This window comes from Cyanistes caeruleus, chromosome 7 (assembly GCF_971803275.1).
Source record: "Cyanistes caeruleus chromosome 7, bCyaCae1.hap1.1, whole genome shotgun sequence".
Classification (NCBI taxonomy): Eukaryota; Metazoa; Chordata; class Aves; order Passeriformes; family Paridae; genus Cyanistes; species Cyanistes caeruleus.
Genome location: NC_141707.1, coordinates 22,497,451 through 22,512,856, shown reverse-complemented (window position 1 = coordinate 22,512,856; position 15,406 = coordinate 22,497,451). Strand labels below are relative to the sequence as shown.

Below are 15,406 nucleotides of genomic sequence, written 5' to 3'. Positions count from 1 at the left end.
AAGGTGATAAAACTCTTTGCAAGGAATTTATCATAGCTGCTCACATTTAGGAGTGAAAGAAGGGCACTGAAAGTGCTCATCAGTGAATAGGTTAGACAGGGTTTTCCTCCTCATATTTACATTTTCAGTGACAGCCTTCAAACTTTCACTAGATGATATATATAACCTTGAAACTAAATGTCAAGTTTACTGGCTGTAGACGGGCCTAACCAGAAACTTTCCACCCAAATAAATACTTCCTTCGTAATACTATCTTTCCTGTTTCCTTCATGTACATGATCTGAAGGTTTCTGCTAGCACAACTAACATTTTGTCTCCAACTACTCTGTTTTCACAGTGTCTTGGAAGTGCCAGCATGAAAACAGTGTGCCATATTACTACAGTGATCAAACTCTTGAAGGGTTTGTTCTTTCTATCATATGGGTTTAATAAATTAATTTCTGCCATGCTATGGGGACCACAGTGTAAAACAGTTTCTGTTCAACTGAAGTATGACACTTTAAATCTCATTGATGTTCTTACACTCTCCTCAAATTGTCAGAGGGTTATTTATGTATGACACGTCTATCTTTCTAAATACTTGTAAAAGTAACTTTGAAGGGAAAGGTTTGGATTCACAAACAAATTTCATTGTTTTACATAGGAACATTTTCAGTTTTGTAACCGTTCCAGTAATGTTTGAAAGCGCTCCAGTGCCAATTAACTGAAAGCTAATAGTTTTGCCAGTGGAGAGAAAGTTGTAAGTGCTATGAAATATGTCATTGAAGATGATTCATGTTGCAGCATTGCTTCACACTAAGGTAGCTAAATCTCATCCTGTTATAAACGTTATGGGTATTATTTCTCTGGTGTTTATGTTAAGCATGTGTGTGTAGTCGGTCCAACCCTTAGGGAAGAAAAAACCCAACAGGAATTCCTCAAAGAATTTATACTGCACAAGGTTATGATTTTATTTCCTTAGACTTCCAGTAGCTCTTTCATAAGTGAGTAATGGGTCCAAAAGATAGGAAATTACTGTATCTGTCTTCTTTTCTCGAAGACTGGAGAAAGACAGAGGAGAGGATGATTTTGTATTAAATCTCGTGGTGGTTTCCTTTATTTTCCATGGCATCCTGTTCTTAGCTTCTAGTTTGCCTCTATCTGAAAAGAAAAACCAGAAGCTCGGCAATTACTTTGAGTGCATTTGGGAAAATGTAGATCATTTTTATCAAAGGATGCAGGGGAAGTGGATGTAAATTGTGGCTATATATCTGTATCCAGCACATCTATCTGATGCAAATGCACTCCCTAAAACGGAGCATGAAGTGCTGGAATCTGCCAAGTGAATTTCCAGCTGATTGTGAATGACACTTTTCATTACTAAAGAGTCTATTTGACACACAGTACTCCCACGTCACCTGTTGAAGTCTAATAGAATTTATTCTTGTATTTTTCCTGGTGTCTAATAAGAGATGAACTTTACTGCAACAGAGGGTAAATTGTCCTGTCTCCTCCACTGTCCTGCTAGTTTTTATTAAACTTTTAAAAACTTAATTATGTTTGAAAATAAGTGAGGATTTTTTCTCCTGTTTAGATAAAATTAGCAAGTATTTTCAGAGAGCTAATGAGAGGCCAGTAAAAGCAGATAAATGAGCACAAATGCTTAATAACAAAAGTAGAAAACCACATTAACTTTTGCTTCAACTTCTGTTAATGTAACCAGGGTGTGGTGGTTTGGTGGTGAAATAAGAAATCATGTGTTGAACTGTAAAATATGTAAACCTGGTATCCTAGAGTTAATCTCTTGTACCTTTTGCAGGTGGAGATTTACATTTTACCTTTATATATTTACCTATGGAGTACGGTTCCTGAAAAAGGTAGGCACTTATATTATTATGCTTTCATAACAAATCACACACTTGAAGTTTTGTGTAGGTATAATATAGAGCACAGGCATAAAGTCTAATGTTCATGAGGAGTGAAAATTAAAATTTAATTTGCATTCATAAAATGCTTTGCTACTAGCATTGGTAAGGAATATAAATTCTTAATCAATATTTAATGGGGTTTTAAAAGAAAATGGCATAGCAACATGCCTGGTTCACTTGATTATGTTTCATTATAGGCATTAAGCTGGCAGTAAGGCGTACCAAAGTATTAATCCAAAGTTTACCATCATTCTTGCTTAAATGCCTCTGACGAAGGTTACATTTTTACTAACAAACAAAATGGATTAGTTTTTAGAAAAAAAAAATCAAACAAACCTTTTTTGCCTATTCTTTGTCTAATGTACTGTGGGAGGAAGTTTCTGTGGAGTTTCCCATCAATGCTATGTTTCAGGTGATTTAAAAAGAGAAGAGTATTGAAAGCACTCTGACATAGGTCTGTTAACCCTGCAGTAGAGAATAATATGGATTTATGGTGCAAACTGTTTTACAGTGTGACTGGTTCTCAGAGCTTCTTGCAAGTCAGGCCGTATTTCTGTAATTCTAGGATGTGAAATTAGGGGAACATGTGCACTCAGTGTGTTCACATGATCTTTGTTTTGGTCAAAAATTTGACACAAGAAAATGTATCCTGAATGTCTCTAGTACTTTTTAAGTAAAAGAGGTTGTACTAATCTTTTTTATGTCTGTGGTTCTTGAGGCTATTGCAGGTGCAAGACAACTTGTTGAGAGCAGGAATAATTATGTGCCTGTGTAGGGAGGGCACATCAGAGCTATTCACAGCTATTTAGCAGTAGTCAGTTCCAGGGGAAGTGTGGGCTAGAGCAGCATGCAATCGCATTCTCCCTCTGCCTCCTTGAGCACTTACATTTTATGTGTACTTCATCCATTAACATGCGGTATGGTGGCTTGATCCCGTAGCACTGTGTGTTTCAGAGCATGCCCTGCCGAGTGATGGCTAATGCACTGAGGGGATGAAATAGGTCATCGTAATCAGGATTTGAAATTACCTGTGTCATTTCTGATACTTTATGAGAAGAGAGAATCAGTGTAATTGTAGGTTAAGAGTTCAAGTTGTCCACCTTCTACCTCAAATAGTATTTTCTAGAGCAGATTCAGTAATGAGTATTCTTCTGTGTGAGGAAATGGACCAAGGTACCAACTTTGAAAGAGAAGATGAAGCTTTCTTTGTTACTAGCTGCCAGCTCCAGTCTTCACTGTTTTCTAGAGCAGTTTTAAATTATTTGTGACTGCAGAGTGGGTGGGTGGCCCACAAAATAATTTAATGTGAAGCATTCACCTTCCCACCTAATCCTCATTGCCTCCATTCTTGGTAAAATGGCAAATGCTAGATGTGACCATCCCATCTTAGTTTTCAGACTTCTGAATGAGATTTTTTTGCACTGATGGACTGAAGCCAGCATTCACTACAGCATTCTTTGTTCTTTATAAATCACTAATATTTGAAGCATAAAAGATAAGTAACCAATTATATTTCCACCTTGAACATGTATATGCAAATTCTTCCCTTTCTGAGTGAAACTGAGATTTTTTAGCTTTACCATTTGTTTTATTTGCATGTCTACAAAAACACTTCTTTGCAGAGCACCACACCAGTAGTGACACCAACAAGACATTAAATTCCAGTGGCATTAAACTGACTGCTTTGCTTATCATTAACATAGAAATGAGATAGTGTTTTTGTTTTCCTCGGTAATATTTGTAGTTAAATAAATAGTGGCTTTGCTCATTAAGAGTTAATGGTCTGGCTGTGTCCCAATTAAATAGAAAAAAATGGTGGTAAAGAAACAGTGCAACAAGTTCAGGATTGGCTTGTTTCTTGCTTAATCATCCTTGGTGCTAAGCAGTGCCTGTACAATGCTGTAAAATGAAAAATCTTTACAAGCATATGGAAGCAAAGTTTCCAGGTGACATATATAGACTTTTCTCATTTAATTTCCTTCCTTTAATTGCCCATGAGAATTACAAACTCACAGAAAAGGATGAATTTTCTGTGAGTCTTCTGAAGTCTGTACTGAGACTTGGAAACCTGAAGTCGCGTGTAGGTATTCTACTGGGAAAAGAATCATCTGCTTGGATAAACAAATCTTGCTATTTTTCAAATTTAGTGCTGAAGTAACACAGATGATACAAGTATGCTATGGCTATATTTAAAAAATTCTGGGTGCAACAAGCTTCTGTATGTATGCAGCTGATTGAGTGTCCTTCCTAATGAGTCATCCCCTACTGAAGAACTGAGAACTGTCTGGTGGGTAGTTACAATTTCTAGTGGTAGATGTGGCTTGCAAAAGAACATGTTGAAGTGTAAATTTGACTCCAAAAGCCTACTCAAGGGACATAAATGTATGGAAGGCCAACAGAAAATACCAGGGTAGTATGAAGGGAAAAAAGCCCTGACAGGTAGAGCTGCACTTCTGTTATGAAAGTTCCTCTTTCTTGAAACTGTGGAATGTTTCAAATGAAGAAATTAAGGTGCTTATCCTCATGCGTGCACTAACCACTGAGCCAGCGAGTTTCTGAGTGACAGCAGGAGATGTTCTGTTAGTGGCCCACAGTTTCTGTGTGCACGTAGAGAGAAACTAGCTTCATGCTTTTTTGTGAGAGAGAATGTTGCATTCTCCTGCTCAGCTGAGTTGGCTTATTCTTTGCCTCTTTTTGGAATAAAATAGCAGCAGCAATACATGCACCTGTTACAGCCCAGAGAGAGTAGTGTAGGTTTGTAAGTGCCATTTCAGATTGCTTGTACTCCAGACTTTTAGAGCCTAAAGTCAGACCACCTTCAGTTCATTCAAAAAATGAACTTGTCAATAATGTGGTGGCTGGTTATTGACATTGTTTCTGTATTACAGTTCACCAATTATTGAGATTGTTAACTTTAGACAGAGAAAGTGATTGTTATGCACTGCCACTTCATAAAATTAAATTGCTGAATTCAAAATATTCAGTGCTCTAGACAGTTTTCAGTCTTTGTAGCAATAGGAGAGACTTGATTTTGTCATAAATGTTCCTCAGCTATTGGAAAGCTATTTGTAGAACACATTGCAGGTTACATCATTTTGAGCTGAAAAAATTACCTCCATCAGAATAGTCAGTATTTCAGTTATTGTTTCCATCTTCTCTTGCCATACCTGCTGCATCTACTTTTTCATTAAACTAATGCTGCTGGATATTTTGTGGAACAGAACAATAGAAAAAATGCAGCATCTTGGAAAAATTCGTATCACTGTTTGGATTATGTCTGATCGTCTGATTCACAGAATAAGACTCCTTAAAGCTGGCTAATTTTTTTCTGGTTTTAATGCTGAGATACCAAAGCATGAGTTAGGAAAATATCTACCACCTTGGTTTCAATCAGAACTGACTCTAGAAAACAACACCATGGCAAAAGCTGGGAAGCAGCTTCAGAGCCCTTGGTGTCTCCTTTATTCTTGAATCAATTGAAGCAAGCATTCTGTTGGGCGTTTTTTCTGCTCTAGTCTGCATCTGTTGTGATGTTTCCTTCCCACGTTCTTCCTGAAAGGTTTTTATATTATCTGTTACTGAAGCCTTGTAATTCCTTTTGTTCAGAGAGCTTGTTTGTCCAATGCTGGATAAATGTTCCCATTTAAATGAAGAATGCCAGAGGCCACTGTGAAGCCCTTTTAACACTATGCTGATATTTGATATTTTACTGTGCTATTAACAGAGGGATAATGTGATACATAGGCCACTAAGGGAGGAAATGAAGCCTGCCTTTGGCAGATTGTGCTCGCTTTAAAATTGATTTGGATTCTCCGGGGAGTTTTATTACCTTTTTTATTTTTTACTCATAATAACAACTGCTGAGTTTCTGTAAGTGATAAAAATTTTTAAGCTAAAATAATTTTGGATATTAAAATCAAATTATAACCTTTTTCCTTTTCATGGAAGCAGGGCTGAACATTAGGTGATAAATAAAACAATTTCTAATTCACTGAGTGAGCAAAAAAGAATACCCATGTTCCAGGGTCTTTTGAAGAATGCTATTGTGAGAAAGGGGAAATGCCATGTTACATTTTTAAATAAGCATCACGAGTGGAAAAGGTTTCCAGGAAGACCACAGTTAGATGCCATCTCATGGAAAAGGAATTTGTTTCAGATGTATCTTCAAAAGGGCATAAACATTGTTGAGGGCATTTAGGAGAGATTAATAGAGTGTTTTGGATGCTTGAGATGTAGATCATGAGTCATGCTGTGAGAAAGATCAAAGCCACTGGAGAAACTTAGTTTTAAATGACCGCAGCACCTCTGTGTACATCAACAAGGAAAATGAATGCATTTTGGACAATGAGGCTTTGTAAGAGAAGGCGAGTCAGCATAGGAAGTAATTCACTGTGTAAGCTGTTGGAAGTTAAGATAATAACTGGATCAGGCAAAAGAGGACAAAGCTGAGCAAGCTGGCAGAATTTATTTGTAGCTGAAAGGAAGCTGAAGGTTTTTGAAAGAAAAAGCAAAATAAGAATATCAGTGGTATCCAATTCAGTAATAGGACACTGATGGCAACAGGACTTTCAAATGTAGACAATGGCATCAAATTTTACATATTCATGGGAAGGAAAAGCCATTTACTAAATTAAAAAATACATCTAGAATTGAATTTCACTTTATCTGTTTTGAATCCAGCTTGTGGGTATTTAATAACATCAGAGTAGTAAGTAAATGCTATGTAATTTGGCTATTAATGCTATGTAAATTTGGCAAGTTAAGCTGGCACTGAGCCATATACAGTATCTCTGCTGTGTGTGCATTACACTGTCGTTCAGGGCAGTGAAGGGAGGGAGAGGCTGCCACACCTCATGTCCCCCTGTGGATTGGTTGCTAATTTTGCCTCCAGCACAGTATTCATTTTCTTGGCAGCTCAGCTTTCTGAAACACTGAAATTTTTTCAGGGTCACGTCATAGAAATGGCAGAGCTAGAGGAAATACTTCACAAAGTGTTATATTTGGGCAATTTTATGATAAAAATAGTTTTAATTCATCTATAAACTAAGGTGGCTTATTCATACCTGTAGCAAAGCATTAGCTCAGCACTCTATTACCATGAGCTTTTCATGTTTTTCTATTCAAATTAATGAAGCGGTCCTATTTTTAACAGCTAATTAATCTGAACAAAGAGTACATGTTTGGATATAAAAGCAGGTTATTACTGAAGTAACTAGTGCTTTGCATTGGCCATGTTCAGTTGAACTCACTACTGAGGGAATGAATTGGAGGAGGATAGCTATATTCTCAGTTAAATTAGTAAAACCTGTAGAACAATATGTGTGTTTATACATAAATGATTCAAGTCATTAAACTGCTTCATTTTAAGTAGTAGAGGAAAAAATCTTGGCAATATATAAATATGTTATTGATGCTCTCTTGAGGTTTTTCCTGTTATATTCGTTTCTAAGGTTACCCTGTCAAACCTCTCAGAGCTTTCTCATTTCTTCTGCCTACTGATGCTATTGGCCACTGGCTGTTAAACAATGCCAGGTTAGCATGGGGAAGTACTGCTGTAAATTTAAATCTAATTCAGAATTTTGCTTCTGTTTTTTAACTGCTGTTACTCACAGGTAACTTAAGGAGTTTCAACAGGGATTTTTGTCCTGTCCCCAAGAATTGTAGGCTCAAGAAGGTGAGGAAGAGAAAGTTTTTTTTCTCTTGCCCAGTTACTTCAGGTTTTTTGCTGTGGCACAAATTTACTGTTTATGGTTTTATACTAAAACTTAGTACAAATTTGCAATTTATGAAACAAAATCATATGCAGTTTATGATAGTTCCCCAGTTCTCATCCCTACCAGCCAATCTTATTGCTAGTTGTTTTAATAGATTAATTGCAGAAAACTGCAAGTTATGTCAGAATAGATTCACCAGCAGATGACAAATGGAAGCAACAGAAGACTTGTGTCTGCACTTCCTCAGCAGGAGGGGAAGGTGAAAAACAGAGGGAACATAAATGTAACATTTTATGTAGGTTTAGACATTTTGGGAAATTATTTTGGCTGTCTTTGATTGCTTTATAGAAGGAAATGTTATTATGGTCACTGACTTAGAACTGAGCAGGAAAAAATTCCTTGCAAACTGTGTTTTTATATTCAAATTAACATTTCCTCCTTCTGTCTTTCTGTTGGAGGAAAATGCAGTATAAGAGAGATTCTCTCACTTGGATTTTTTCATTTAGTACTTGTGGCATTATTACATACACCAAGAAATGTGATTCTTGGGGTGTTCTCTGCAGGGCCAGGAGTTGGACTTGATGATCCTTGATGGGTTCCTTCCAACTCAATATTTTCTGTGATTCTGTCAGTTATAATGACATCTGCAGCCCCACGGGTGAATTGCCCTGATGCAGTATATATGCACCTGAAAAAAATGCAGTGGTTGTAGCAGTGGAAGGGAAAGAAGCTACTTCAGTCTGTCCTTACTCGTTGTTGCTTAGGGTTATGCTTCCTTCTAGGTGTTCTCAGTGACCAAAGTGCTTAGAAATGGGTTCCTGTCTAGTGACCACACACTGGTGTGGCTTTTGGCCCAGGTTCCAGCAACCTGTCTGAAGGAGTTCTGCTCTCTCAGTCATCAGGTGGGACTTGGTGGTGTCTGTGCTGAGAAGCACAACCCTTCTGCCGGGGTTTTAGTGGCAGTACTTGAGAGTGGGGAGTTCACTAATGAAAGGTCGTCTTCACCACCTGCCCATGATGGCACCAGGTGATTCAAACACATTCTTACCTCTCTAGGGGTAAATATTTGCCCTGAGAAAACCTGTATTTTCTATTAAAAATTCTGCAGTTGCAGTAACTTTCTGATTTTCAGACTGTCAGGGATGATTTTGAGATCTTGCTACAATGTGCCTATATGGAAATACAGCAAAGCACATCAATCGGGGCTTTTCTCTGGCTTTTCTCTATACCGTGTTTTTCAGTAGGTAGTGTAGGGTTCATAAATACCACAATCTTAACATCTGGGTTTAGGCATGAAATTTTATCTTGGTGCTTACCTCAGTATAGAGTTGCTCTCATTATTAAAAATTGACTCTGTCTCCGTTTGTGGACTGTATGCAGTGTTGGAGTGGCTGTATGTCAGTGAAGCAAACCACGGTGAATCCTGCAAAGGAAAGCAACTGCCTAAGGATTTCAAAAACTCACCATCAGGAGTACAATGAATCTGGCAAACGCCACCAACATATGGTATTGGAAGGCAGAGGCTGGCAGAATCAGCCACATGCACTGTTCTGGCAGAGCAGCCACAGATAGGACCATAATTATAGAAAGTAGATATGTAATAATGAGTTTAATTATTAACCACTTTCCCATATGCCTTTGAGTAACCATAGTATCAGAGTACTGGAAACTCTGGAACTTCATTGAGGCTGCATCCTGTAGGAGTAGTCTGAAATCATGCTACTCTGCAATGATCAATAAGGGTTGAAGTGACCTATTTTATTTTTTTTAACGATTTACTCTTGGGATTTTTCCTGGTCTCTTAAAGGCATAATTTTATGCAGGTCTCCTTCCTAACCAAGGTAAGGTTATCTAAGTGTAAACTTCTGTAGTCTCTCTTAACAAATTAATTCCAGGCATGCAGTTATATGTGGTCTTTTTAAATAAAGTAAATCCATAAATATCCTCATAGATGCAAATGCTGGGCTAATTGATGTGGTCTGGCATTGTGATCAAAAATAGAAGGCAGCTGTAAAGCTAATGGGTGTACAGCTGCTTTGCTCCATCAAAGGGTTATCAGGCATCTGGAGTGCTCGGGTGAATGTGTCCACTACATTTTATGCAAAATTCTTGCAGTGCAGATTGAGAAACTACAAAATACCTTGAACAGTGCTCCTGGGAACTTTAGTCTAGCTCCTGTAATATTTATGTAGACCTCCAGCTGCTCTAAAATGTCCCAGCACCACTGGCCACTCACCTTGCTCATGACCAAACAGTCCTTGAAATTGTTGCTATATTGCACATGAAGGCAAAAGTTTATACAAGTTTTGTTTACTACAAAGCAACTAGTAGAGCAAGTGTCAGAGGAAGAAGGTACACAAGAGGGCAAATACTTTGATGTGTGGGCTTCATAAGGGGACTGGTAGCTGTCTGGGAGAGGAGGAGGAGATGCTACAGTCACCAATTTCTCAGGTGGGTTCTTCAGTTCTTCAGTGCATTGCCTTAAATCAATATTAAGACCCTTCCAGATTCTACTTATTGGTTCCTTTAGCCGGCTTCGTTTTCCACATAAGCTGTAAGTTGAAAGTAAACTTTTATCAACACAAGACATAAGCTCCAGATCTTTCTAAATAGTGTTTTTAAAGAGAAAAGTGAATGTGTATGTGGAGTTTACTCTGCCTTTCCAAATATCACTTTATGTAAATACATCAAAACTTGAATTTGTATTTTTTTCTGAAACCTTTTTTTTAGGCACACATATATTTACATTTGAATGTCAAGTGCATCTTCCAGTGATTATTATTAATCTTGGCCTTTATAAGTTCTTCCATATTTTATGGTTTCCCATTAGCAGTAGTATAATTTTTAATTGTATTTGGAAGTCAACAGTGCAGATTTCTGAGAGGAAAGATTGAGCACTCTTCATTGCAGAAACATTTTTTCCCCTAAAACCTTTTTTCTTACAGACACAAAGCACTAAACTCTAGAAAAAAAACCACAGTTCTGCAGAAACTTAAAACAGCTTGCTTAGTCACAATATATGAGAAGAGAACCTCAGGAGGTTCATTGACAATGTGTCATATTGTCTGCACTTCTGTAGCTAGCTGTGCCAGGAAATACCAATGACTACTTGGATATGTGAAGGATTTATGAAAATTCTATTCCTGGTGTTAGAAGCAACTGCATCCTAAACCAAATTAGCCGTCACTGGAAGGAGGAACATGCACAAATTGATGCAAAATAGTAGCCATGGATTTTGTTGTTTTGTTCAGTTGTCTTTGTTCCCAGCATGGTGATTTGTCAGAACTGGGTGATTTTGTGGATGGAGGGAAGCATACATAATTTTGATGTGTAGATGACTTGCAGTGGTGCTTGCAATGTGTCAGTTTATTGCACAGTTCAGCTTGTGTTCTTGGCATCTTTGGCTACTAAGGTTGTGCCCTCAGAGCCTGCTGTGCATGGCCAGTAGAGACTGGAAACTGTCTGATGTGTTTTTTAAATCAGTGAAACTTCAGTATGAGAAATTCTTTAGTAGCAAAAATAATACAATAGTAGCAAGGATGTTACTATAATCCTGGCAGTTTTTCAGAGGATAGTAGGGAAAAGCAAATGTTTTTAGAAAATCTGAGAGTTTCCAAGACTGGAATCATAAGTCTGAAGTCCTTGGAAGCCAGGCAGACTTAGTGGACGATGACAGGAACTTTGAAAAGCTGACTCAGAAAGTTCTGGTTGTTGCTTTATGAATTTTCTGAAAATCAGTAATAATGAGGAAGAATTTCATTTTTTTTCTGCTAGAGAGAAAGAAGCTGCAAAATATTGTGGAAAAGAAAAAGGTCACTTTCTGTAACTTTTAAAATGGTGGCTTGTTTTACAACAATTAATACTAAGGACTTTTTCTTTAGTTAAGAGGAAAAATAATGTATTTGTTTATACATTATATGCAGAAGCAAACATTTTCATGGAAATATATGCTCCTTAAGAGTGAAAGGCTGCAGTAGTCTACAGTTATGCTGATCTTCACTGAGCCAAGTGAGAAGATGGGGAAGGAGGCCCAGTATCATTGCGGAATTTGTATCTGAGAGACTAAGTTAATGAAAATGTCTTGGGTTTGCCATAATTTTGATAGTAGAACATAGAGCCCCTGGCAGAGGAAATTAAGGAAGGATGTTTTTTGTGTTGCCTGGTAATCTAACTTTCTTTCTAATGTCAGCAGGCATCCAGCATACCATGTCAAGAGGATGCTTGGCATTGCAGGGAAAAAAAAAGAAATTGAGCAGTGCAATTTACCTCTAAGAAAGTGCTTATTCAGCCAAGTGATGTGCAAGAGAAATGTTTATTAATACACTGAAAAAGAAAAAAAATTGCTATAATCCCTAGCCATAACTGGAGAAAAGTGAGCATTGAGATTCTATTTAATTCAAGCAAGTAGAAATGCACAAAACCAACCAATAAAACAAAACCTCACCAAAAAAACTACTACCCAACACTCCAAAAACCTGTTAATTATGAATAACTCTCCTTCTGCTAATGTTATGGAAGGTGCTGTTGACTAAAAGGCTATCAGTTTCAGTTCCTGGATAATAAAAAATGCCTGAAAAGTGCTAAAATGTTACTGTATTTTGCAGTGAACATAAAGCTGGGTGCTCTCCTCCTCTGCTGTTGCAGTTGCACTCCTGTGTAGATGAGGTGTGAAGCTCAGGATACACTAAGGGGTCTGTCCATGTGAGCAGGAGCTGCTGTTCTGCCTGCACTGGGAGAAGGCAGCTGCTGTTGAGGAAAAGGCTGTGGCTGTGTCATGCACTGTACACGTGTATCAGACAGTCAGTGTTTGCTCCTGGGGCAAGAGCAAATTGCACACAGTGTTTTTGGGGCTAAGTGAACGGTAATGAAGAGGAAATCTTCCGGCCTTACTTTGTACCACTTGTTTCTGTGAAGAGTAAGGACCTGCTGTAACTTGATGAATGTAGGTACAAATGCTGAATGAGACATCTTTTGCATCTTTGCCTATATTAGCCCCAGAAAAATGACATCAGCAGAGCTGTGCTAGAAGTATATATTATCTTGACTGTAATTAATAGGGCTAATTTCCGTTCCACTTAATATTGCTTGTAACTGTCAGAGACAAATGATACAAAATTGTATTAAAACACATTAACCAAGCCAGATAAAAATCTTGGCAGTGTAGTGAACATGTACACAGTGGATGCTCTGTATTGTGCTGGTTTTGTTTTGCAGGTTCAAAAGCTCCCTAATTTCAAAAGCAACTTTAAATCTCTTTTTTTAGATGAAGGAGATCTTATTTTGATTTGAAATGTGTTTTTAACACAAACTTGCTCTAGTGAAATGTGGAGATTTTGTCATGATGTTCCTGAATTTTTACATGCTGGATTCTGGTAAAAACAGCAGCCAGATTTCTTTATTTGATGGAAAAGTCAGAAGATTTTTCTTACCTAAGAATTTTGGAAGAACCTCTTTAGGAAGCTACACCATGGTCATGACTAAATCAGGTGCATAACAACTCTCTGTGATACTTAAAAATGTGAAGGTTTTTATTGTACTGCTTCCCCCCCCCCATTTACTATCAAAACTGACCTCCCACATACTAGATACTAGCAGCATTTTGAGCAAGACCTGGAGATTTTCACTTCTTAGTGCTTTCTGGAAACCAGGGGCCTAATTAGATGATTTCTCTAGAAATAAGTGAATGAGGCAATGGACACAAAACATCCCAAGGCTTCTGGCTAAGCATGCAAACATCAGAGATAATTTTGGAAGGGTTTTTTTTTTGTTTTCTATTTTTTTTTACAAAATCCTCAGTTATTCCCTTGTCTCAAGAGAAGTTTTATTTCTGAAAGAATTCTTTAAAATTACTCTATTTAATCACAGAGTTGGAGAGAGATTTGATGGCATTTTTAACAGATATTCCTGTAAGGGAATTATGGTGCTTTGTTCCTTAATTCTGTAATCTCAACAGATTGAACAGCTGTTTACATCCTCTGCCACTGATACTGCATTCATTTGGCACTGCACCTAAGTGTGGTAAAGCTTCAGTTTTCATCTGAACTCTTTTATGTTCTATAAGACAGGATGTTAGCATTGTAGGGCTGATACTCTGTGTCTGGCATATTTGGTACTGAAGGTTTTAGTATTCTGTTTCCAGCTTAAGGGGGGAGGGTCTTTTTGTTACCAGGATCTTTGCATTTCCTCTCTTTTCCAATCCCCTTGTGTACCTCTCTTCCTTAGACATATACCAAGAATAAGAAGTAAAATGAAAACTGGGTATTCAGCAGGCAGCAAAAACAGAAGGCATGATTTTATGTTCATCAAAAATGGATCTGTTGTGGAGCCAAGTCACTGATCTTTTCTTTTCATCCATCATGGGGCTTTCTGGCAGAGCTGTGCTCTGCTTCATGGTGAACTTGACTGTTGTGAGGAAGTTTGCAGATGTGTCCTATGAGCATACTCAGGCCTCACTTGAGCCCTGGAATGTCGATCTTAGGTCCCTTATGATTTATCCACCTTTCACTAATGAGTCTAGGTCTCACACTGCAGACTGTGTGAGCTTTTTTAATTAAGATTGTTGCTTTCCTACTGAAGCGTCTGCAGAGTATTCCACAGTTGCGAGGTTCACAGAGGAGTAAATAAGATGGTTCTTGGTCCAGCCATGACTGTGTTGTACATGTAGATATTGATTGCTTTTTGTGGAGGTCAGAGAAGAAGGCTGTGCTTAAACCAAGCTCTTCCTCTATCTCTTCACATAACCAAAGTGCCCTGCTGCTAAAGCTGTAAAGAGCAACTCAGAGATGCCAAGGCAAGTCAAGGGGGTAGGAGACCGGGGAGGAAAGAAGGGTAAGAAGGTGGTGTAGGACCCCTGCTATTTTAAGTACTCTTGCCCACGGAGGATCCAATAGGTTTCCAAACAGCTACTCAGAAGCATTTTTTCTGAGATGGCAGCATGGCTTTCTGAGTCCTGTGTGGTTCAGAAGGGGCTTATGTTCTGCTGCATTGGTCTTTGAGGCTTAATGTGTACATTACATTATTTGTCAGTAGTGATACCCTTCAGGGCTTTTTGATAGGCTCATCAAGTGAGGCCCATTTTATTTAGCAATCAGCATTTCAATGGCACATAAACCTCTGTATCTGTAGCTCCTGCAGCAAGCATCTCTATGAAGAAATGTTAAGATGTCATAATATTTGAAAGAGAAAAATATGCATTTTTTGGCTAGGACCTGTAATTTAGGCAGCAAAATAATTGGGTAGGAAGCATCTCTTATCTTTTGTTGAATATGATATGAAAGACAGTTACAGCTTTTCAAACCTGGCTAAAACTATGAATTATCCTAGAATATTTGTGTGGATCTAATTTAGGCAGCTGTCAGACAGAAATATTTTAGATTCTTTATATTGTCTGGTGGTGTGGCTGTTTCCAAAGACTTTTTTATTGCATGAAATGAGGGGAACTCATTTCATTTACTTGTATAGTGCAGTAAATACTGTGGAGATGTTTGAACCAATTAATTGGTTCCATGAAGAGTTTATTTCTAATGGTGGGAAGGGTAAGCTTGGATGGACTTTAATCATTCTTACAGCATCCTTGAGAGAGGTCTATCTAGGAGCTCTAGGAGGTGTTACTTTAAATGTTGGTATACCTTTCAGGTTACTGTAGGAATTACTCTTTGTCATTTCAGGATCACTGAGGGTATGGGTGTGAAAATTTTATTTTATCTTCTTTTTCATTAAAGGGCATATTCAAAAATCCTTCCTACCTAGCCTGATTCTCAGCCTGGGACTTTAACATTCTGCCTA

General features: G+C 37.9%; 1 protein-coding gene across 4 annotated transcripts in view; it reads left to right on the top strand.

Moving 5' to 3' along the window:
* The window catches only part of CERS6 (ceramide synthase 6), a 97,510-nt gene that overhangs the window by 48,658 nt on the left and 33,446 nt on the right, over positions 1 to 15,406 (top strand). For all 4 annotated transcript variants that reach the window (XM_086896784.1, XM_086896783.1, XM_086896786.1 and 1 more), the window contains exon 4: positions 1,799 to 1,856. In XM_086896784.1, coding sequence (XP_086752910.1) covers positions 1,799 to 1,856 — 58 coding nt within the window. The remainder of the gene's footprint in view (positions 1 to 1,798; positions 1,857 to 15,406) is intronic.